This window comes from Thalia democratica, chromosome 3, assembly GCF_965202585.1.
Source record: "Thalia democratica chromosome 3, ktThaDemo2.hap1.1, whole genome shotgun sequence".
NCBI lineage: Eukaryota > Metazoa > Chordata > Thaliacea > Salpida > Salpidae > Thalia > Thalia democratica.
In genome coordinates this window covers 35,755,143-35,778,449 of record NC_139167.1, presented here as the reverse complement: position 1 = coordinate 35,778,449, position 23,307 = coordinate 35,755,143, and the positions used below count along the sequence as shown (strand labels likewise).

Here is a 23,307-nt window from a genome sequence, read left to right as displayed (position 1 = left end):
ATATTTGAAGCTTATAAACATTGTTTTTTTTTCAAATCTATTTATTTTGAAGCAAATGTATCTTTTAAGCTCACAACTTTAAAAATATAAATATTGTTGTTTAAAAAAATTAACCTAAACATGTTACAATATCTAATAATGATTGTTTTACAACTTGGCTCATTTTTTTTTAAACTTTCTTAAACATATCATTATATTTATACAATACGTTGAGAAACATCTGGGTAAAACTACATTAAAAAAAATTGAAACAAACTACGCTTTAATAGTATGTACTTACCACACTTTTGTAAGATTATGAATGTAGTTTTAAAAAACAACTGTTGGCTAATAATTCATAAAGAAAAAGCAAACCTTAATGTGGAAAACATAACTTTAAAACATTTCGCTTAAAAATAATTTTAGAGCTAATAAAGTTAACAATTCCTATATTTGTCCGTTTATTTATATAAAACATTTTATCACAACAACACTTGTTTAATTTTGTATAAACACAACTGAACCCTTTTAAACTTTGTAACGTAAATCTAAAGTAGCTTTACTAATATTAAATTACAAATAAACGTTCTTATACGCTTTCCTAAAAAAAAATCTTTCGTGCATTTGAAACAATATTAGCTTGTTTCATTTTTTTTTCTTTACATTTTTTTTTGATTTTAACATAATATTTTACAAGTGCTAATCTTTTGTAAAGTATTTATCTTTGAAACAATAACACCTTATCCAGCCGCTTTTTAAAAATTTAAATGAATTCTAACGGTGTTTAATTTATTTTGCTGTTTTATTATTAAAAAAGTAGTAAAATATTTTGAAGAAGTATTATCAGAAATCACCTAATTCTGAAAAAATCTCAAATCTTTGAACAAAAGTGCTACTATTTAATATAGTAAGTCATGAAATTATAGCTATTTAGATTTAAAAAATAATAATTTAAAACATAGGTAATTTCGAATACACGTCGTAAAACAAGATTTACATAAGACTAGGTATGTATTATTAAAATTACTTTTAACTTTAAACATAAATGATAGAATTAAATCTGGAAAAATATTTTTGCGACTATAAACAAATTTCTAAATAAAACTAATTTTCTCGTGCAATTTAGTCCTCTCGTGCAATTTAGTAACCTCGTGCAATTTTGTCTTTGTGCAATTTAGGCTCGTTCTCGCTTAAAATGAATCACTACTGTAAACTATAAATAAATTTTGTTGTGTCTATTTTCAATAGTTGGACTGTATGTTGAATGTACAATATATTTTTACCTTTAGTATAACAAACTTTATTTCTTGATTTATAGTAAAACAAAAAAAATGTTATAAAATAAAAAAAGGTGTATTCATAAATCTTACTTTTATAAAATCTATACATCATAAAGTCATTTTCAACCAACACAATTGGACATTAGTACTAAAGAAACTGTTTCTAAACAGATTTTAGATATCAAAAATGCTAAAGATTGCCACTAGTTAACACTTCTAGTTAATTGATTAAGCGAGTATATACTATAACTTCACACTGAATCTGACGACAATGTCATAAACGGATGATTTCGTTATTTATTTTACTGTACTCAAAAGCGAATGCTTTTGTACTAATCTTTTTTTCAGACTTAAACACCGGTTCATCTTGACTATGTCTGCCTGATGAGTCCTAATGAGAACTAATCTTATTGAATGTTGCAAGGATTTTTTGATGGTCTTACAGTGCAGTCCAGTGCTTTTTATCTTTTCTTTTTTAATATAAAACTAAATAAGTATTTTTTAATGATAACACTTTGTTAAACGAGTTATCTAACATATTTTTTTAAGTTTCTTCGACTAAACTGTTTAAGTATTAAACTATTTGTGATAAAACGCTAAAAATAAGTTAGTTTATTATATATGCATTATTTAAATTAAGGAGTAGTTACTTTATTGAGGTATGTAAGGCAACACATCAAAACAGTATATTTAACTATTTAACTATAAAGCTAATGTAATTAACTAAGTTTTTAAGTCTTAACTTACTTTAAATAAATAAATTTAAATAAATAAACACTTTAAAAACTTTAATTTTTATGAGCTTGCTTAACCAAATAGCTTTGAAGTGTAGCTTATTTTTTAGAATAAATTCCATTTTAAAAGAAAAAATACTAGCCAATAGCCTCTTAGTTTATATTTATGTTATGATGTGTTACCATCAATTAACAAAAAAAATGTTTTGTAGAACTGTAATCTAAGTCTCCACAAACCATTTTAAGATTTAAATCTACAATTCAAATTTATTTAAATGTAATTTCTGTGTATTTTTTTTTTAATATAGACCAGTGGTCTTTACGGTGAGCATGTGTGCCGAGTAGTGTGCATAGAAAATTTAGCTATGCGAATTTATTTTGATGAAATATTTTGTTTTTACGTAATTTAAAAACCTAAAAAAAACTTAAATTAACAGCACTTAAAACGTTATTTATTTTTAAAGGACTTAAAAAATAATTGTATAACAGTGTTTAACTATTTGTAGTTTTGTTAACATGAATTTATTGTTTAGTTATTTACTGTGTACAGCTTTTGAAAATGTTGACGAACGCTGAACTAGATTTAATAAAAAAATATGTAAAAACAATATTTATCATGTAAGTAAAAGAACATTAAAAGCCGGACTAAATTTTATAAATAGTACAAAGAGGGTTGTAAAAAATATTATTCAGTAGTAAGTTTGTCGATTTAAAGTTTTTTTCTTAACTTATACATATTAAAACTAAATGATAGAGTTTTAAGCAAATTATACAGAGGCTGTCAATTTTTTTTTAGTTTTTGTCGAAAATTAAAATCTTTAAATAAAAAGGATTTAAAACAGATTAACTTTGTCAAAGCAAATAAACCAATAAAATAAGTTTTAAAGCGTAGTATATCTTTATACATCTTTTAAGATTTATTTAGGAAAAAATTATCATAAGATAAGTATTAATTCAACATAAGGTTTAAAAAAAAAAATTAAAAATTGCTACTCGTTGTACTAATCTTTATGAAAAAGGCAGTGATAAACACAAGTCAGAAAGATATGATACAATAGATTTCAATAAGTTCAAAACTCTTACGAAGTCATGTATCGCTTTCTTCGTTTATCGGCGACAAGCTTTCTAATTGGTTCGTTTCAGCGGCATTTTTATTCATCCGTTCTGATATCAAGAGAGGACTGACAACTGTTGTATCGATTTTGGGGCTTCTATCGTTCGCTTCATTTACAAACTTTGTATTAGCAGTGTTCTTACTGTACCTCATTTTAAATTAGGAAATAGGAAACATTTGTACAATTTTGAAACGACGTGCTTTCTTATGTACTTGTTAATGTCTCTCTGTGTTGTGGCGTACACAATAGGGTTCAGTAAAACGCTGAAAAAACTTATAATTCGGACTGTTGTTATAATGGCATGGCAGTAGTATAGGTCCTTTTCTTCGAAGCCCTACAAAGTTTGTTTAGACTCAAATAAAAGTTATTTAATTTTATCATACATTACATTTTATTAAAATGTAGAAAAAACGTATGAAAACTAGACAGTATAAATAACGATATGTTTTTTCACGTACAAAAGTTTTTAAACGTCACATGTTTATTTAAGTAATCATGTAAAGTTTAAAATTAAAAAAAATAAGCAAAAAAACAACAACTTAGTCTTAATAAAACTTGATAGATTTTGGCAATGCTTAGCTGTTTTATTTTTTTTAAACTGTAGTATTCTATTATTAAAAATAAACATTTATTATAAATACCTCTAGTCAAGTCCTACATTATTTTTTGCAGTATGTTTTAAAAGTCATTTTTTATGTTTCAGTACTAAAGTAACGACTTATAAACTTATTGTAACTTAATAAACGTTTATATTGAAAATTATCTGTTAATTTGAAGTTGAAACCTCTTTGACTTAAATCAAACATATTGTCTCACTTTTAAACTTTAAACTTAATTTATATTCGTTGTCTATTTGTTAAACAGCCGCTAACATTAAATAAATTACTATTTTTCAAGTCATTAAACAATAAACTGGTAATAAAACGTTATACCTACATTTAGATCAATTAGTTTTATAGTTGTATAGCATGTTTTTAATGTGTAAGTGTTATTTAAAAATATAAGTTGCTAACCAGCAACTAGTTGCTAATATTTAATAAAAATGGTTTGGAAATTTTATGTTTAAAAATAACTTTTTTACTAAAGTAATGATCAAAAAAAAATTAATAAGAATAATGAGATTATTAAATACAACTTCTATGTTTTAATTTGTACTTTTAACTTTAAAAGCATTAAAAAAACGAAGAAAAGATTACTAGTTATAGAAAATAAGTTTTGTAAAAACGAAAACTGTTTTCTTGAATAAAAAATTTTGAAGAAAAACAAAACTAAGTTTAAAAAAAAAACAAATATAACATAGTAATCATAGATGATAAAAATTTGTTTTATATGTATATTAGAAATATAATTAACCCAAAACAAAAGAAATTATTAGAAAAAAATTTCAACTCTTTAATTTTACATTCGATAATTTTCAGAAAAATTGCTTGTTCTTATAACGTGTAGTTAATTATATTTTAGCTATTAAACAAATATCTGCTAGGTATATTTTAAGTAATAGAATACTTTAATAGCTTTATCTTGCTTTTAAAAAAAACAATAAAAAACATTTAATTTTAAGCTTAACAAGAAAATTATACTGTATAATTATTTATATAGAACAAACAATTAAGATAAATAGGCTTAAAGTATATCTAACGTGTTGATAGAGTGTTATTAAATTTTTGTATTAGATACTAAAGTTAAACTTAAAAACCGCTAAAAACATATTAAATGTTATTATTTTTATAACTTATTCGTCAAGTAATTAGAGTATTTTTACTTTTAAACAAAGAATTCTTTGTTAGACTGCCTTTTAAACTTAAAATCGAAGGTCAAAGTAGTTAGAATTTAAAAATAGCTGATTTTTATAATCTGTTTTAATATTACAAACCTGCATAATGTAAACAACCATGAATATTTTTTGTGGCAACCAGCATATTGAGAAGACAATCACGTAGGCAGTCACTGTTTTTGCAATCTTGATGTGTTTTTCAGCATTTTTGTAAGCTGCGGTTTTAACACTTAAATATCCCACTGTAAAAAAATGAGATTTTCAACAAGTGTATTAGTTGTTATATTGTACTGTTAGCGTTGTCAATAAAAGCTTAATAATATTATTTTTATTGTTCTCTACTTTGGTACATACAATTTTATTTTACTGCTTCATTTAATTAAGTTCAAATGAAATTTATTTAAATTACTTTAAATTATAACTTATGTCAACAGATAATTAAACAAATAAACTAACAAATAAAAAATTAAAAAAAGGTTATTTATGGATTATATATACATATAAAAAAAACTAGAAGCTTCTATAGTACTTTACTAGTTAATTCAATGTTATAAACAAAGTACAAACTTAGCAAAAATAATTTTGTGTATACAAAGATAAATCAGAAAAATAAATATTCTTAACCTATTTTTCATAAATTATTAATAATACTTATTTTAAATATTAAACTCAATGATGGCTATCCTAAGCACTATGCAACTTCTAAATTGTTCTTTTATTATTTAATCATCAAATAAAAATTTCAAAATAGATAAGACTAAAAATTGTTTTAAGCTTTGATATTCGAAACTCAAAACGTACTTTTATTTTTAGATCTGTCGGATTTTTTTTCTTCAGTTTTTGTCACAAATTCCTTGCTTCTACTTGGGCAGGTGAAGTTAGGTGGAGTCATTTTTATTCCCGGACTGACTTGAACGCAGGTCTGATCTGTGAAGAAGCTCTCAGTTGAACTTGCTGATGCGTTGCTCACCGGTCTCCTCTTCCGCTCCACCATCCTGTTCATCGGACTCAACTTCAGTTTTGGCACCGAAGACTTGTTGAACTTGACAATGGGGCTCAACGTGGTTTCTTTCGTGTCGCTGTGTTTCATCGTAGAAACGTTGGAGTTAAACAAGCTCCTGTCGGTGTTCATTCGACTCCTGGCTCTTTTGTTGATCATGTAGGCGATCCCTGAATAGCTGATTGCAATGGCGACGTAGGGAAGAAAAAACCCAATGACCACGTCGACTGCAATCTTGTATATTTTTGTTTTGTGTTCGTAGTTTGGGGCACAAGTGTAGCTACTTTCAATTTGTTTTGTTCCATTACTCTTAATCCATTCCCCATAGTAGTACAACAACCCTTCATATTCATTTTCTCTGATATCTGGTACCTCGTCTTCTGGTGTTTTAATGAATATCTCATTAAATGTTAAATTCGGTTTTAACAAGTGTTCTGAGTTTTAGAAAATCCCTATGATTAACATGTATATGTAATAACTTTTTGATAATAATTGAAACTAAAAAATAAAATTACCGAATTTTAGTTTCTAAAGCTAAATTTACTGCATTTTAAGTCTTGTAAAAAACATTAACAAACCTTATAACAAAAAAACATCAAAAATCAACATTTTATTTACAAAAGCTTGAACTTGTCTTAATAATAATCAATAAACAAACCCAAACAAGAGATACGAACAGATTTTATGAGTTTTTATCAATTTATTATTAACTCCATATTAATTTTTTGTAGGTTTTTAAAATCGAACTTTCAAACTAATTGTTTGAAATTAAAATATATTTCATAGTTTTCAAAAAGTATAGTGTATTTAAACATGACTTATTTTGTTACATAATATCACTTATAAACATATGTATGTACTAGTTTCTACCGATAAATACTAATTTATAAGACTAAACTGTTTTAACATTATTATATGAATAAGAGATAGTGCAAATTAGATTTATTATGAATAAATACCAATTTATGATACTAGTGCACAAGCATCATAATTTTAGTAATAAAAACTCAGTGTTTGTTTTGTACTGAGTATACTATTTACATTGTATCTATATATATATATATATATATATATATATATAAATTTATTTATTTATCTATGGCGTAATTATGAAATGTTGTAGATGAAAAACATTCAGTGCAAAAATTAAGCTTCCATCTCAACAAACAACTAAATTTCACAAAACTACAAGTATGTAACTATTATATTAAATATTTTAAAATTTATTGAATATTAAGAGAAGCTTTTTTATATGACGACATATTTCACTATTCTTGTTTAAGTAACCCTATTTTTTTCATCGCATACACAAAGGCCGTTAGTTCTTCAACTCAATAGCTTTTAAAGTATTTAATGTAATATTCACTTGTTTGTAGTTTTGTGAATTTTAGTTGATTGTTTAGTCTTCAGAAAGAAGATTAGTTTTTGCACTGAACATTTGTACTCTACAATAATTCATAAGTACGTCATAGTGTTTTTTGTTCTTTTGTATAACTTTTGTATTAATGTTTAGCAGAGTGCAATTAATTTCGAACCAACAGCTAACAATAAAAATCAATGATATTTTTTATCAAACATATGTTCTGTTATTTTTAAACTCAAACTTTCTCAATAGTTTATCTAAAAGCCCTCCAAGTGGGCTCTGTGGAAGATGATTTTGTGTATTATTAATTTTATAATAGTTATTGAATAATCTATAATATTAAAAGTTAATATTAATATCTAATATATATATATATATGTATATATCAATTTCTTTCAAGTTATAAATAAGTTTAGTGGCTTTAAAAATTCATGGCTTTAATCATTTAAGAGGAAGAACGTCTAAATACCAACAAGAATTAGTTTAACTAAAACTAACTATCATATTCACTAATGTCGTTTTTTAACTCTTCACAAGAATAAACTGTTTTGACACTATAATATGAATAAGCGATATTGCACATGAAATTTGTGCAGTTAAAAGCAGATATGTTATATCCTGGGACGCTTTCTATATTAATGATATCGAGTTTATACTTTATTTTCCAATCAATTGCTGCTTTGAAAACGAAATGGCAATCATTCCAATATTTCCACTCTGGTCCTTCGTTTCCAGTATGTTCGCTGAAACTAAAAAAACTTTTTATAAGTGAACTATGTAAAGACTACATACATACTTTTGTATCTAAGCTTGGAAATCATAAAAAAAATGTTTTTGCATAATGAAAAGTGAATATTAAAAAGTATTTAGATTTTCTCACAGTTTATCATTTTTTGAACCAATTTCTTTTTGATCACCAAAACCAAGTTTACCGTCAATGATGCTCGGCAAAACACAAATAAAAGCAATAATCCACATCAATCCACTTATAATGTATGTTAATTTTTTCTGTAAAAATAACAATTATAATTATCATTAACTAATGTTATATTAGTCTTACGTATAACAAAACAGTATTTTCTTTAAATATTTATTTTATTCCAAATCTTTAATAGTAAAAAGCACTTGGTTAAAACAAATACTAAGACATAAATATAAATATGTGGACGATGATAATTAAAATTTAGAAAAGCTAAATAAGTTCAAAGAATTTATTATATGTTGTTTTATACAACAAATTTTTTGCTAACACACAATGTTCATTTCAAAACATAATCCGTAAAACGCAGTTTAAGCTGTTTTATTAAAATGCTTCTTTCAATTTGTGTGCCTAAATCTAAAAATAACGGGTTATTTATACAAATTAACTACTATAAGTTTTAAATATAGATCTTTTAAAAGATTATTTTTATAAATTACTTTATCAAATGTTTATCAAAACGTTTGAAAATGTTTAAATTTATCTAATTGTGTTTTTTTTGATGGTAGTAGTTAACAACTTCGAAAAAAAAATAATTAATATAAAACACAAAATTATATGAAGGAAGCTTTAAACTTTTGTTTTAGTCGAGCGAAAATATTTTAGGAAATAAAATAAGAAGAAAACATGCTTATAACATAAATTCTGTTTTCATTAAAAACTATTTGTCTCGGGAACTATACTATTTTCTAAGTAAATTTTCAAAACTTTTACAAAAAATTTTAAAGTTAAACAAAACAATTATTTTCATAACGAAGAAAATAATAACTGTTTTTTTATTCATTTTTGCAGATAATCTATATAAGTATTTAAAACTAACGTTAAACTGATATCTTTGACATCTAATTGACTTCCAAACAGCAACAAATCTTTCTACACTCATTGCAGCCAGTAGAAATATATTTATATGAAAATGAAAGTTGTATACCGTTACCACTGAATTTATTAACTTCATATCGAAACTTGAATCAATTGGGTCGCCTCCTTCTGTAGTAAGTTGTTATTGAAAAAAGTTTTGTTTGTTCATTAGTTTCAAGCTTTTTTTTTTTGAAATTAAAGCTAAAATTTTACAACATAGGTAATTTGTTTTTTTCTCTTAGTTTTTTTTTTAATTTATGACCAAAAATGTAAGCCCACTATGTAAATTTTTCAAATCTTAATTGGATAATTTATACTCTTTCTTTACTTATTTTAGTCTATTAAAACAAGTTTAAAAAATTTGCTTGAAATTTTTAAGTCAAATACTTTGTATGAGCTTATCAAATATTAATACCAAACGTATTTACAACATTAGAAAAATTTGTAATTTGCAATTTGAACTTTTCGTTTGTGTAATTAAAAATTTTCCTTTATTGTCAGAATTAGTCTGCATAGTTAAACCAAAAAAAATTAGTTTTTAACTAAAAATCAAAAGTTTTTTTTTGGAATTTATCAAATATTAATACCCGACATGTTTTAAGTTTAAAGTTTTTGGTTCTACATAAAAGTTTAAAATATGTTAAGTGTTTTGATTTTGGCTTATTATAATCTTGTAATTGTGTTATTTCAAACAAATAAAGTTTTGAGTAAGTGAATACTTAACTATATCTTCTAAAAAGAATGTAATAAATACAGGGTTTAAAAAAAATTTTTCTACGTTACTAAAGTTAAAATAATGGTGTCGTGTAAAAGAAGCATTGTCTTATTGCTAAATAATTAGAACAAAAATAATAGTAGTGCAATTTTAACTTTTGAAAAGCTTAAATGTTAATCAATGACTAAAAAAATCTAATACAAAATATAAAAATAAAAAATATACAAAGAGAATCATAATTATAATTATAACGTGTCAAACCAATAGTACATGCTTTCTTAAGAAGAAACATAATAATTGTACAACATTTTCCGGTTTACTTTGAGAGAATTATAACAAATATCAGGCTTACGTATGTTGCCTTGTATGTTTTTAGTAAATAAATTCGAAGAAAATTATGACGGCGGTAGCATACTACATACATAAACAACTGAGTATTGATTATATGATATGACAAAATCAATAAATAGATCCAATGCTCACGAAGTTATTGCTTAAAAGGAAAGCTACTTAACAATGCTGTTTAAACATTCTTTTATTGCGACTAAAAACACACTAATTTACTTATTCAATATTAGTTTAACCCTTGGTAAAATATATTTTAAAACAACATGGGGTTTCGCCTACTTAAACAATCGATGTTTTCTGTCATGTTTAAATACTGTCAATCAGTATTAATTTAAATGAAGACCAATTATACGATACAATAATAATTGAACTTATTCTGACATTAAACAGTGGCAAATCAGTTCAGACTTCTTTTAAATTTCACTTGTAACAGTCAGTCTACTTTTAATCTTTTTGATTAAATAGGTTAAAAATGTATTAATTTTAAATAGAAAAAAAAATCACTTCTGATTTTTATTCAAATATTTCTAAGCAATTTCAATTTTTTTTCACAGTTTTTAAGTTGATCAAACGCATATTTTCTCGAAAGTACAAAAAACTGTTCAATGTTTTTGTAAACGATAAAATAACAAATTTTATAAATATAGTACATGTTATTAATTATTTCGAATAAGTTTTTAACTAAAAGTAATATGAAACAAAAAGTAAAATGTTACAATACTTAAAAATAATTAGCAACATTTTTAACAAATATTATAATTATTCATTACTTTTATAAAAATTTTAAACACTTATTATTTTAACAATTAAATAAACAGCCTTTGGTATTAGCAATACAAAATAAGTAGGAAACTTTTTTAAGTTTGAAATATTTTAAAAATGTCTAATTTAATAACTATTTCTATTTGTTACTTAAAACTATTCAAAATAAGAGTTATCTTTTTAATGACATTTAACAAATTCAAAAACTAAAACTCTTATAGAGTTTAAAATTATTATAGGTTACCTGAACTTTACACACATACAAATATCGATCTAAGGATAACTAAGATTTTTTTAGTTTTAGTTTTAAATTATTAATTAATAGCCTAAATGTGAAAAAAACAGTGGCATGAGAGTAACTTTGTTTATGGTGTGTTTTTTGATGAAACTTGTATTCAAAATGTGTGAATCAAAACAAATTTGTTGTAACTATGCAGCTAACGGGATTAAAAAATCGATAATAAAACCTCATTCCAAAAAAAAATTAAAGTATTTAAAATACAATTAAAGTTTGTGTAAAAATAAAGTTGAAATTTGTAGACTATTTAAGTGTAAAGATTAAATAAAAAATTTATAATAAAAAACTATAGCAGATATAAGAACAAAAATTACTACAATCCTTTAAAATAAAAAGCAAGTATGTACTCCTAATTTTTTCGCATAAATATGTAAAATTTGATAATAGTTGTTTTGAAGATAAAAATTCAATTCTTTGAAATAAATCTTGATCTTGTTAAAAGAAAAATGACAACTTAATTATTAGTTTTTAATTTTAATTAGAAATTAATTTCAATGTTATTTATATACAAAACTCTGAATATATTGTAGATAACTAAAAGTTAAATTTATCAGTTTTGAGTTATTATCATTAAAAGTTTTATTAAACGTTTTAGATATAAACTTGTTTATTATTATCTAAAATACTTGAGTTTAAAACTTAGTTTTCTTAACAGTAAAAGGTTATAAGTTTTTTTAAATATGAACGATATATATATATTTACGATTTTTTTTTGTACTAACAATTTAAACGAACCGTTTAATATCTGGTTTTTGTAGCTTAATTGGTTTATGTGATAAATATTAAGTGAAGAAAATAATAACCACGTGATACAAACTAAAACGTCAGTGATTGCAATTTGAATCATGTAAGATGCGTACACTGATCCTCGAACCTAAAAACAGTTAATCAATTTCTTAGATAAAAAATAGAAACTACTGCTCATTCAGTTGAGCTAAAGTTTTCATCATTAAAATAAACTTAAGTTACAAAACATTTCTTCTTAATCAAATAAAAAACGTCCAATTTTATAGTAAAAAATTAAAAACTTATATATTACTACTAATTAAGGCACTTAGGTTTTTTTAAAATTAACAAGCCCTACAAAATAAAGATATAATATTAAAAAGCCAACTGAACTATTCATTAACGTTTGATAAATGAAATTTATAACTATCTTAAACATCATTTGTAAACTTTAAATCACTAATGATTATAAAATTATTTTATGTGCAATATATTTATATTGCGTGTATAAGTTATAGCTGCATCTTTTCGAGATGAACTAAGTTATTATGATCTATCATTAGAAAACTTATAATAATTCCGTCAAAAGATAACAATTTTATACTATAATTAACCTAATTTTTCAAAATAAATTCTTAAAATTTGTCTTATACCAGCTTAAAATAAAGTTGGTAGCTGAAAACATAATTTATAATTTCATTAGGAAAATCGAAGTTTCTAAAAAATATTCATTATCCAATAAAACACGTCAACAGGCGAGTTTAAGTTTATTGTTACTTGGTTTCAGTTTGGCTTTTAAAATAATCACTATCGATAAGGTTGCCCTTTCATATAAAGTTATATATCTATATATCTATGTAGTTTAAATTTTTTTAGTTCAAGTTTTTTTTTGTAGTTCTTAATATTTCAAACTTTTTAAATAGCATTTTTTCTACAAGTTGTATAATAATTTTGTTTTTAATTACAAACAATTCTAAATTTCTTTAAAAGTAAATTTTTTACATAGCACTTTATATAAAAACTCGTGACAAAAAAAGACCACTACTTGTTTTCAGAATGCCATTAACAGGAAAGGCTAATTAAGATAGATTATTTAAATGTAAATGCATGTAAATTTTTATTTAACTAAAATCATGCGATAGTTTGTAAAGAAATTAAGAAGTTAAGTAAATCGAAAACGAACAAATTTTACTTTTCTAAAAAAAAATAAGATATAAGTTTAAGGTTTAAGTACAACAAGGTACTTAAAGTTATAGAAAACTTGTATTTAAAAACAAAGTTAGTATGTTGGTTTCAAACAAATATTAAAAGTGTAATTAAATATTTTAACAACTATATAAAAAATAAAAAAGTATAATAGTTTTAGATAAAAAATATTAACTTTCTTTACTAGTTTAAAACTAACAATTAATTTTAAACCTGTTTCATTACAAAGAATACAACTAATATTCCAGTGTTAAGTAAAACTCCGAGCAGACACTGAACTATAAAAATAGAGTGACTTATAATTGTATTTTTAATTAGTACATCATTATTTGTCGAATTCCACAATTGTGACGTCATAGTCCCAGCTTTGAACTTGACTCACACTTCTTTGTTAGTGAAAATTATTGAGATAAACTGAATTAACGTTAGAAGCTGATAACTTATTCAAAGCTGGTTTAAAAAAAGATCTCCTAAAAGCTTTTAGATGTTCGGAATTCAAATAATAAATAATAAATTATTTTACGTTTTTAAAGTACAGGAAACAATGTAAAATAATGAAACAGTATTAGTAAGGATACAAAAGTTTATATAGTTTCATCAAATTTAAGCTAGTTTATTTTTTATCGTAATTATTTATTTTCATTAAAAATACTACTAAATTAGCCATAGACAAAGTAAAAAAATTAAATATTGTTTTACAACAGTTGTAAAAGTTTAATAAAATTCTTAAATAATAACTATATAAAGCCTAAGTATAAAAGTTACTTTGTTACTTTTAGTTTGCTAATACAACTGTAAAATACACTGACTTCAGATATGCATACAAAACTTAAACACTAATAAAGAATAGTAAACTTAGCAACTTAAACTAGTATTTTAAGCTTTAACAAAACAAAGTTTTTTGATTTTGTATGCTTATTATTTTTTTTCTACCTACCATGATAACCTTACTAAACTAAACTGATTTAAGTTTATTTTATAATAATTTCAAAAATCTTAAGTATGTGTTATGTATAAAAATAATTTAAAAGCGTTAAACTCTAGCTATATATAGCACAATTTAATGATTTTAAAAAGTTGAGTTTTAAAGTACAATTTTACAAAAAAGTCGATTTAAAAATTTTTGCTGAACTTTTTTAAATGATAGTATTGCTAAAAATATTCCCATTTTAATTTAGATTAGTCTTGATAGACACAACTCTATTTTTAGTTTCTGTAAGGTGTTAGTAGAAGTACTACTATTTTTTACGCTAATTAAGAGCAAAAAAAAAGATAAAGAATTAAACTAATTCTTCATTTGCACGTATAATGACATTTTGAAGTTATTTTCTAAAAATAATAATTATGACGGTAATATTGTAACAAAATATGCCTTCCATTACTGGATGCCATATGGCATACATCATTTGTCATAATGTCATTTACACATTTGTGTTTGCTCATGACATGTATGAATTAAAAAAAGTCTCACCACTTTCAAAAACTTTTTGTCAACTTGGAAAAAATATCTTTTTGTTTTCCGAAAATTTTTCTTTCTGTATTTGAATTTATTAATTAAGGTTTAGATATTAAAAAAAACTAAAAAATTGTGTTTTGACATTAATTTTTTGTTCTTTTTTATGTTTCGTTGTTTTTGATAAGCATTTTTCTTAAATTTATATTTAGACCTTTTATAAAACTCTAAAATATAAAAACTTTAAAATGATTTTTGATGATATAGTTTTTTAAAAAAACAGATACGATGTGAATTACTTTAACTGTAGTTTTTATAAAATTTTTGTAAAAAAACAAAACTTTCATAACACAGTAAAGCTTAAAACACCTGGTCGTTTTATATTCGATAAAAAAAAAGAGTAAAATATATATTAAACATAACCAGATACTTTACAAAGATACTTTTATCAAATGTAGACCACATTGTAATGAAAAGCTACCTTTAATCACAACATAAATGCACACAACATACATATATAATCCTACATTTCTACTAAAGCTGCTACTTAACTTGAAGTGTAAAGCTCTTTTGACTTTGAACTTTATTAAAATAAAAAAATTAAAAGAAAAAACAATCCATTGGCTTAAGTTTGTCATGTTATAGAAAGTTTCAGTGAGCAAAACCTTCATCTTACTTACCGCTGACCACTAACAATGCGCAAATGTCATATAAATTACAAATCAAATTTATATACAAACTTCTTCGTTTCGATACTCACATGTTTCCCTATCCTTTTTTGATCTCTCTTTTTGGAAGCGTGGTTGAATATCAGCACGATTTAAAATTTCCAGTAGTGAAACTGTTTTTAAGTAAGCTTGAATGCTGACAGGCAACATACTTTAGAAAAGTAACAACTTTGAATTTACTATTAATAGAAAAGTTGAATAAACTTCGTTGATTAGATTGTTGTGTGAATTAAAACCTTTGTAAGGAAGTTTGTTGAAGTTTTGTAACTAAAACTTGAACAAAGCTTTCAACTTGCTTTATATATAAAAACATAAATAATTTTACAAAATAATTTCAATTGATAACTTAAACCAAAGCATAATCAGTGATACGCATTAAGTAAAAATAAAATATTATGTTTAGTTGTAGGGCATATCTTTTGAAAATTCGTAAAAAATCGTCAGGCTATTAATGTAACGCCATGAGTTGTCTAAGTTCTTTTAATTAATAGCAACACAAACATATTTTCCATTATGAATAAACCAAAAGTGATTAATTTTCATTTCATACAAATTTATACAATTTATTACAAAAGTTTGTAATAACACCTCTTAATATTTAAAATATTTGATTTATCAGCAGCCCTACCCAAAAGCACGCGCGTCGCCAGTTCGCCTTGTAACCAGATTTTTTCACAAATTTCACGTAAAACGCATTTTTCAACAAACTCAATTCATAACACAAGTTGCGTTGAGAAAGTTTCATAATTACAGTTTAGTAACGCTGCTTCACGCTGGAAACATCACTTTTTCAATTATTCAAAAATAAAAGCATTTATCTTTTATGTTACGATTTTCCATTGAAAATTTTCAACTTAGCGTTTTCTAAAATTTTTATCTAACCACAACCTTCCTTTTACTTTCACATTATATAAACTTAACATTACTAAAATTAAAATAGTTTAACTTTATGTTTTAACCGTTTTTTTTCAAATCTAGTTTTAAATTCTTGTATTTAAATATTGTGTTACTTCTTTAGAAGTAATCAATGTACAAAAGACTAAACATTTGTTTAGTTTAAGTTTTAGCAATAGAACTGTCTTTAAAACTAAAATATAAAAAGTTATACAGAAAAATTTACCGTTTATAAATTTAATGATTGAAATAGTTTCTAATAATACTTATTTTTTTGTTAAAATTTTGATAAACATTTTCTTTGCTTTTTAGTTCATAATGTTTTTATCAATATGAAATTATTTAGGAAACGTTTTGCGGCCTACGTAAAATTATTATCTTCTAAACTTTGGCTAACCATAGAATTTTGATCATTTACAATGTTGTAAGAATAGTTAAAAAAAAAATTAAGTATTTAAGCAAATATGTTTGAAAATTGTACTGAAAAAGCTTTAATTAATTATTCAAACATTTAAAAATTGTAAGTACTAAAGAGAACTAATTAATTAGTTAAGATTTTAGTTAAGAAAATAACTATTCAATTATTTTTAAAATACAATAAACCATTCTGATAAAAAAAAAGAAAATACAGTTTTTATTGTGTTTTAGTTTTAATAATATTTAAAATTTTTATGTTGTAAAACGCAAAAACTTAGTTTATGTTTTTTGAACAGTTTTTTGATAAGATTTAAAACAAGTATAAGATTTTTTATTTTGGTAACAAACGCTGCTTTGAAATAAACTAATAATATTTTTTTTCTTTCTGCAAGTTAAAAAATTTACAACTCGTTATTACAACAAATTCTACTTTTATATGTGTGTGAGGTTTATCCTTTTAAAGTACAAGTAGTCTTTTTTTTAATAATAAAAAGTGATTGAAAAAAATCATCTTAAACAGTATTACAATTGTTCAAAAATATGTTAAATTTTTTAATAAGTGTTTCTAATTATTTTTAACGTTATTGAAAATTAAGCCTAATTCTACTGTCCTACTATCTACACTATTAAACTAAAAATAATAGAAACCACTTAACATATGTTTATTAAAACTAAGTTAGAGTTTTGAATTAAATAAATGACAATGTATAACAAAATAATTACTAAAATAAACTTTACTTATTATTTGTTTTATAGTTATCGTTATTATGTACAGTAAAAAATGGAATGTATGTTATCATGTACAGCACAAAAAACAATTAAAAACATAAAAATATGTTCAAGAGCGTTGTAAAGTTTTATAATTGTATTTCAATTTATGCAACCGAAGTTAAAGCTACCTAATATTAAATTGCTGACTAAACCTCAAAGCAATCAAATTTAAAACAAATGCTTTATAGCTATTAAACTAAGCATTTCATTAAATACCTTAAAACTCGTGACTTATTGATGCACAAATAAAAAAATGTGCATAAACTTTCATAACCCGTTTGTATATACACAAGAAAATTATAATTTGTTTTGTATAATGTTTCTTAGTACGTAAAAAAATATACCAACACAATACCAACCAAAAGTTAATTAAAAATTTTATTGTATACAACCATACAGTCTAATTGTTGACGCATTAAACATTTATTAAAAAAAATTTTGAACAGAAAACTTCTGTGAAGTCATATAATTTCAAACGGTGAACTATAACATATTTAAATGTATAAAATCGATAAAATGATTCAAATAATAAAATTCAATAAAAAAGAACAGTAACACTTTACTGTAGTATTGAATGTATCTAGCTCTCTTATATTTATTATAACTTATTTTTACAAATAAATATTGTTATAACACTATAACCTAAAGCTATTTTATAGTCTAAAAAGGTAACAAACATACATATTTTTATTTGAATTAAACTTCATTTTACCTTGTTAACTATAACACTTTTTTTCAGCAACAAAATAAAACTAACTTTTTCTGCTGTAAAACTGTTTTGTTTAACAAAAGATTTTAATACTAAGATTTTTATACACTCTTTTTGTATTGTTTATTAGATTTTTTAAAAGAACTTTGCTGTCTCTGTATTAAAAACAATGAAAAATATGCTACAATGTCTTCAAAATAAGCTCTTTTTTTCTGTTGTCAATACAAACGTTTTCTATGATAATAATCTGTCGCAATTGTATGAATATCCTTGGCTGAAGTTTTGTTTTGAATTAATCCACGCGTTAGTACATGTCAACCACGAACAATATTTATCTCATTTTTGCGGCAGTTACAAGTATGTATCAAAAATAATTGAGTAAGTTTAATTCTGGTGTTTTATTTTCTAAATGTATACTTTAAGTTTTTTCAAATGTACTTCAACAAAACAAGCTAAAAAAGTGTTTTTGAAACCGGTTAACTTTTTGAAAGATTTTTAATGGTAATTTGACTTCATTTTTAAATAAAAGTTTGTTTAAAACAAATGTACAATTGTACATTTTTTATTCACAAAAGTTTATTGTATCAGGTATAAGATGTTTATAATTTTTGTTACTTTTATCAAAGTAGGATCAAATAATTACAATGTAGTCATTTGAAAAATTAGTAGTGCAATGGCTTTTGTTTTCATGATCAACAAAACTTCATTAATACCTTAAATTTACTAAGAGCGAACATAAAACAATGACCTTTAGATAAGTTCTAATCAAAGAACATGTGTAACTTTTTAGCTTGTTTTATTTTACCAAAGCATAGTTTGAAAATATATTTATTAAAGTATTTTAAAGAGTATTAATGTAAAAAAGCACCATTTTTAGTTTTAAAGCTAACTTTGAGGAGATATTGAAAACTTTTAACGCATTAATAAAGTTTTCAGTAAATTTAAATATTTATAGAATCAATACCTGACATTCCTTAGTGTGTGATATTGTGAAAATTTTTAGTTTTTAAAAACTATGTACTACAAAAAAGAAAAATATCATTTGTGCTTTTAAAAGTTCACTATCTTTTTATCCTGTTTTAAATATCATATAAATTTTGATAAGTTTAACCTAGATTCATCTGATAAATAATAACATTTTGAATAACTTTTTTGGTGAGTAGAAGTGTATGAACTATTTATTTCAAATTATATTAGTGCATCATTGTACTACTGATAACAGCCTAGTTGGATTAATTTTTCTATATTGAATATAGCTCAGACTAAAACTATAATAACTCATACAATTTTAAAGTTATAAAAACATTCATTTTACTAGTATCTAAGTAAGAACTTCAATAAATAAGTTTCTTTTTCAACTAAAGCAGTTAATTCTTGAATTTCTTATTTGGCGATCTGTAAATGCATATTTAACTGAACCTAGTTCTTATATGTTAACACACAAGATGAAAGAATTTTATAAAGCTTTAATAATTTTAAATCCGCTCAGTGATACTGTACTTTCTACAACAAGAAATTTAAATTTTACTGTTAAGGTTTCTCAATTGTTATCTGCATAACATGTTGTAGCTCATAACTAAAAGATTTTTTTGTTTGTAATGTATTTTAAACATTTTAACTCATTTTCCTTCCCAAGTTCTAAACTTTTAGTATGGTTTTTTAATTTTCAGTTATTAAAATAAATCTTACAACAAAAAGATACTTTCCACTTAAGAAAGTACGTAAAACACAAGTAAAAGTTTTAAAAAAAGATAACTTTTTGGTTCCTAATGAAAAAGTAAAATAAACAATAACTACTTAAAATATAACTTAATTAGCTTACTTGAGTAATTAAATTAAGTTTTTAAACATTTAACCAAATTACTTTAAATTTTGTAATTTAGGACTACGTAGTTTATATTCCATGTTTCACATTTAATTTGAAGCTAAAAAAAAGAAAGAATACATTGATAAAAAATATCTCCATTATAGTTTCGTATAGTGTAAAAGATACACTGAAAGTAAAAAATAAAACTATACATAAATTTGTTTAAGCAATGCAAACATTAAATAATTTTTTTGTTTAAAAATACCTTAAAGAGTAGTAAGGTAAAAAAACAGGATCGGCGGTCGGAGAACCAAACCGCTGGACCATACAGGCGCCCACCTGTATACTCTATTTACAGTATAAAAACTATTGAATTTCAATAATTTTTTAAACAAAACTCAATAATTCTTATCAACACTGATTTGTTGGTCTTTCTCTTTTCTATAAAAGTATTTTGTTGTCAACATTTTTGTATAATACTTTTCGATAAAAACATTAGCATAGAATAAAGTGTGAAAATAAATGCTTTACAAAATGTATTGCTTTATTTAAAACTTTTATATAAAAAAAAACATACTTTTTTTTTTTCAATAAACAATCTAGTTTTCATTTGAAATTAAATTGATAACGTTTTTTTATAATCAAACGGTTTAATGTTTTTTTGTTAAATTAAATTTTAGCTTACTAAAAGAAACTTACACGTGCTTGATAACAACTTTATTTTAGCTAAGAATTGTATTATTTTAATAAATTTTTTTTGTTATAATTTAAAAATGTAATAAGTTGAAATAAACCAAAACTAACAGGTGTTTTATAGCAACTCGGTTTAAGTACAAACACTGAAATTACCACACGCCCATTTTGTACTTGTACTGGTAATTACTGACGTACTGCTTCTCAATAAACAGTGTAAATAGTTCAAGTTGGAATGTACCACCTACTGTACTTTTCTTGAAACCCAAAATGTTTGGTTATATTGATCTGTTTATTGAAAATTGCAAACAGTTTCAAAGCATATAAGTTTCTTTACAATATTCAAAAAATTTTAAATGAAGAGGTGGAGCTTGAAACGTACTAGGGGGGCACGAAGTAAGATAAACTACTATTTTTTGAAACGCAGTTTATGTTACAACTACTGAAACACTTTATTAGAATATCAAAAACCTTAAAGAAACTTACCAGATATAGTATATTTTCGAAAAACCAGTTTAAACTATTTAAATATTATTAACTATTATTTTAATAGGCTATCAAATGTAGTCAGTATTTATTAGTCAGTGTTATAGAATGAAAACTAAGCTTAATATAAAACTACAACAAGTAAATTGTTATATAAAGTTTAAAAACTATTTATAAAGTTTAAAATATAAATATTTTCCATCCTTTTACTCGTATCAGGTTTTATATTTAGAAAAAATTTAAAAATTTCGTGTTTACTTTTGGTTTAAAAATAAGCAAACTATAGATATCAAAGAACATTAAAAACTTTTTTAAGTTTTAAAGTTACGATGATCAAATGAAGTCGACTTTTCAGCAAGTAACATTCGACATCTAGTTTTGAGAATCAAGAATATCAAACAGCGAACATTAGAACGTCTACATCTTTAGTGTTTATAGAACATTACGATTGTTAATACTTTTTAATGAATCTATTTGTGTTGTGGTTTAATAGTTTCTTTCTTGAGAATTAATAACTATTACTTTAAATAAAGAAGCTTGTATTGATTCATAGTGTGTTTTATTCATAACTTAGGAATAAGTTACTTTAAGTAAGACCAATATTTGTAAGTTCAGTACTGTAAGCTATTATTAAGTAATACAAGTAGTTTAGCTAAGTACTTGAAGACCACATATTTAATACCATAAACATAACCATTATAAAAAATACATTTTCGTGCTTCTATTAAAACAAATTTGCAATACTTTTCTCTTACTTCGAAAAAAATCAAAGATACAAGCATTTCCTAAATTGTTATGTTTCTCTAAGTCATATTAATGATTGCTATTCTTGTATAAATAAGTATAAAAGATAACATTTGATATGTTTATACAAACTAAAACATTTAAATTTTTTATTCCAGAATATAAATGCAAAGTTACCCCCATTTAGTGAATCGTAGATTTATATATGTTTGTATGACTTTTAACATAAACTTAAAGTCACAAGAATTTTCTTTACTTTGTAAATGAAAAACTGTTTTTTTGAAATTTTTACTTGAACTTTAAATCAAAATCTAAGTAAGTAATACCATAGTGATTGAGGACAATAGTGAATAAGAACTCAAAGCTGTGTGTTTTTAAATTAAGAGTAGATGGTGTTAACATTTTAAGATTATCCTATTGAAGTTTTGTTGCTGAAGCTATAATTTTATTTCTTTATTACTTAATATATAAAACATACTTAGAAATATAATACTGCCAGCTAAATACAAAATTAATTCAATTCTAAAGATAAACTGAATAACATATTTGATAACAAATGATGTAAGTCAATAATCAAATTAAAAAAAAAGTTAGTCACATCTCTACTTAATTGTCAGGTGTATATTGTTTCGTGACTTTATCAGATGGAAAAAATGTAAATCTTTTAAATTGTAATTCAAACATTTTTTTTAACTTAATTTAATAAGTTTATACATTTTGCATACAAACTATAACCAAAGTGATATATTTATAGTACTCATTATGTTTATGGTCTTAAATATGTGATCTCCAAGTACTTACTAAACTGACTGCTTTACTTACAAGTAGCTTATAGTACTAAAGTTTAAAAACTCAAAGTAACATACTCTTAAGTTATAAGTAAAACACACTTAAAATTAGTGCTTATTATAAAATAGTTATTATCAAAACTAAAGAAATAAACTGTAATACTTAATAAACAAATTATCTATTGTAATACAATTCATGCAAAATACTTACAACCATGACAAAGTGTAAGTTATTCTTCACTAGACAACGTATACTTTTTTCAATGTAGATTATACTTCATAGGCTTAAGCTCAATTTGTTGATGTGAACGTCATTTTATCGCAACTTAGCGATACACGGCTTGGAGCACAAATAGAAGTAATTAACGCGTATTTAAAAGATAAACGCCGGTATATACGCGTTGAAACCAAAAAAATTCCTTCAAATAAACAATGTTATCGTGAGAAAAAGGGAGAATTGTTTTGAGAAAGCTTATCAAATGTTTTTACTTTTTAGAAAAAGTTCCATAGTTATTTACACGCTTTAGAATTATAAAATGAAATATAGATTTCAGTACAAAACAATCTAATTAAAAATAAAAATGTCTAAGAATTTATTTTCAATACCAATCTTTACGCATAAATGTATTCATATGCTTTCAAAATTAAATAATTACATAAAAGTTTTTTAGTTAAGAGTT

General features: G+C 23.8%; 1 protein-coding gene across 1 annotated transcript; it reads right to left on the bottom strand.

Annotated features, from left to right (window-relative positions):
• Positions 1-3,008: 3,008 nt before the first annotated feature.
• LOC145831865 (uncharacterized) lies at positions 3,009-13,509 on the bottom strand. Its single transcript, XM_082939212.1, has 8 exons — positions 13,351-13,509; positions 11,941-12,079; positions 9,045-9,211; positions 8,126-8,253; positions 7,744-7,994; positions 5,684-6,262; positions 4,982-5,124; positions 3,009-3,442 (listed from the first exon to the last, which is right to left on the bottom strand). The coding sequence occupies exons 1-8, from the start codon at positions 13,492-13,494 to the stop codon at positions 3,257-3,259; spliced, it is 1,737 nt and encodes a 578-aa protein (XP_082795338.1). The 5' UTR covers positions 13,495-13,509; the 3' UTR covers positions 3,009-3,256.
• Between the last annotated feature and the right edge of the window lie 9,798 nt (positions 13,510-23,307).

What these genes read in the sequence shown, in the direction of transcription:
- LOC145831865 (XM_082939212.1), bottom strand. Translation starts at nt 13,494, where the DNA reads ATGACGTCACAATTGTGGAATTCGACAAATAATGATGTACTAATTAAA. An exon ending in CAAAAACCAGATATTAAACG is followed by an intron (nt 9,212 to 11,940) that starts GTTCGTTTAAAT and finishes AACTTACTACAG; the next exon opens with AAGGAGGCGACCCAATTGAT. An exon ending in GGTTCAAAAAATGATAAACT is followed by an intron (nt 7,995 to 8,125) that starts GTGAGAAAATCT and finishes AAGTTTTTTTAG; the next exon opens with TTTCAGCGAACATACTGGAA.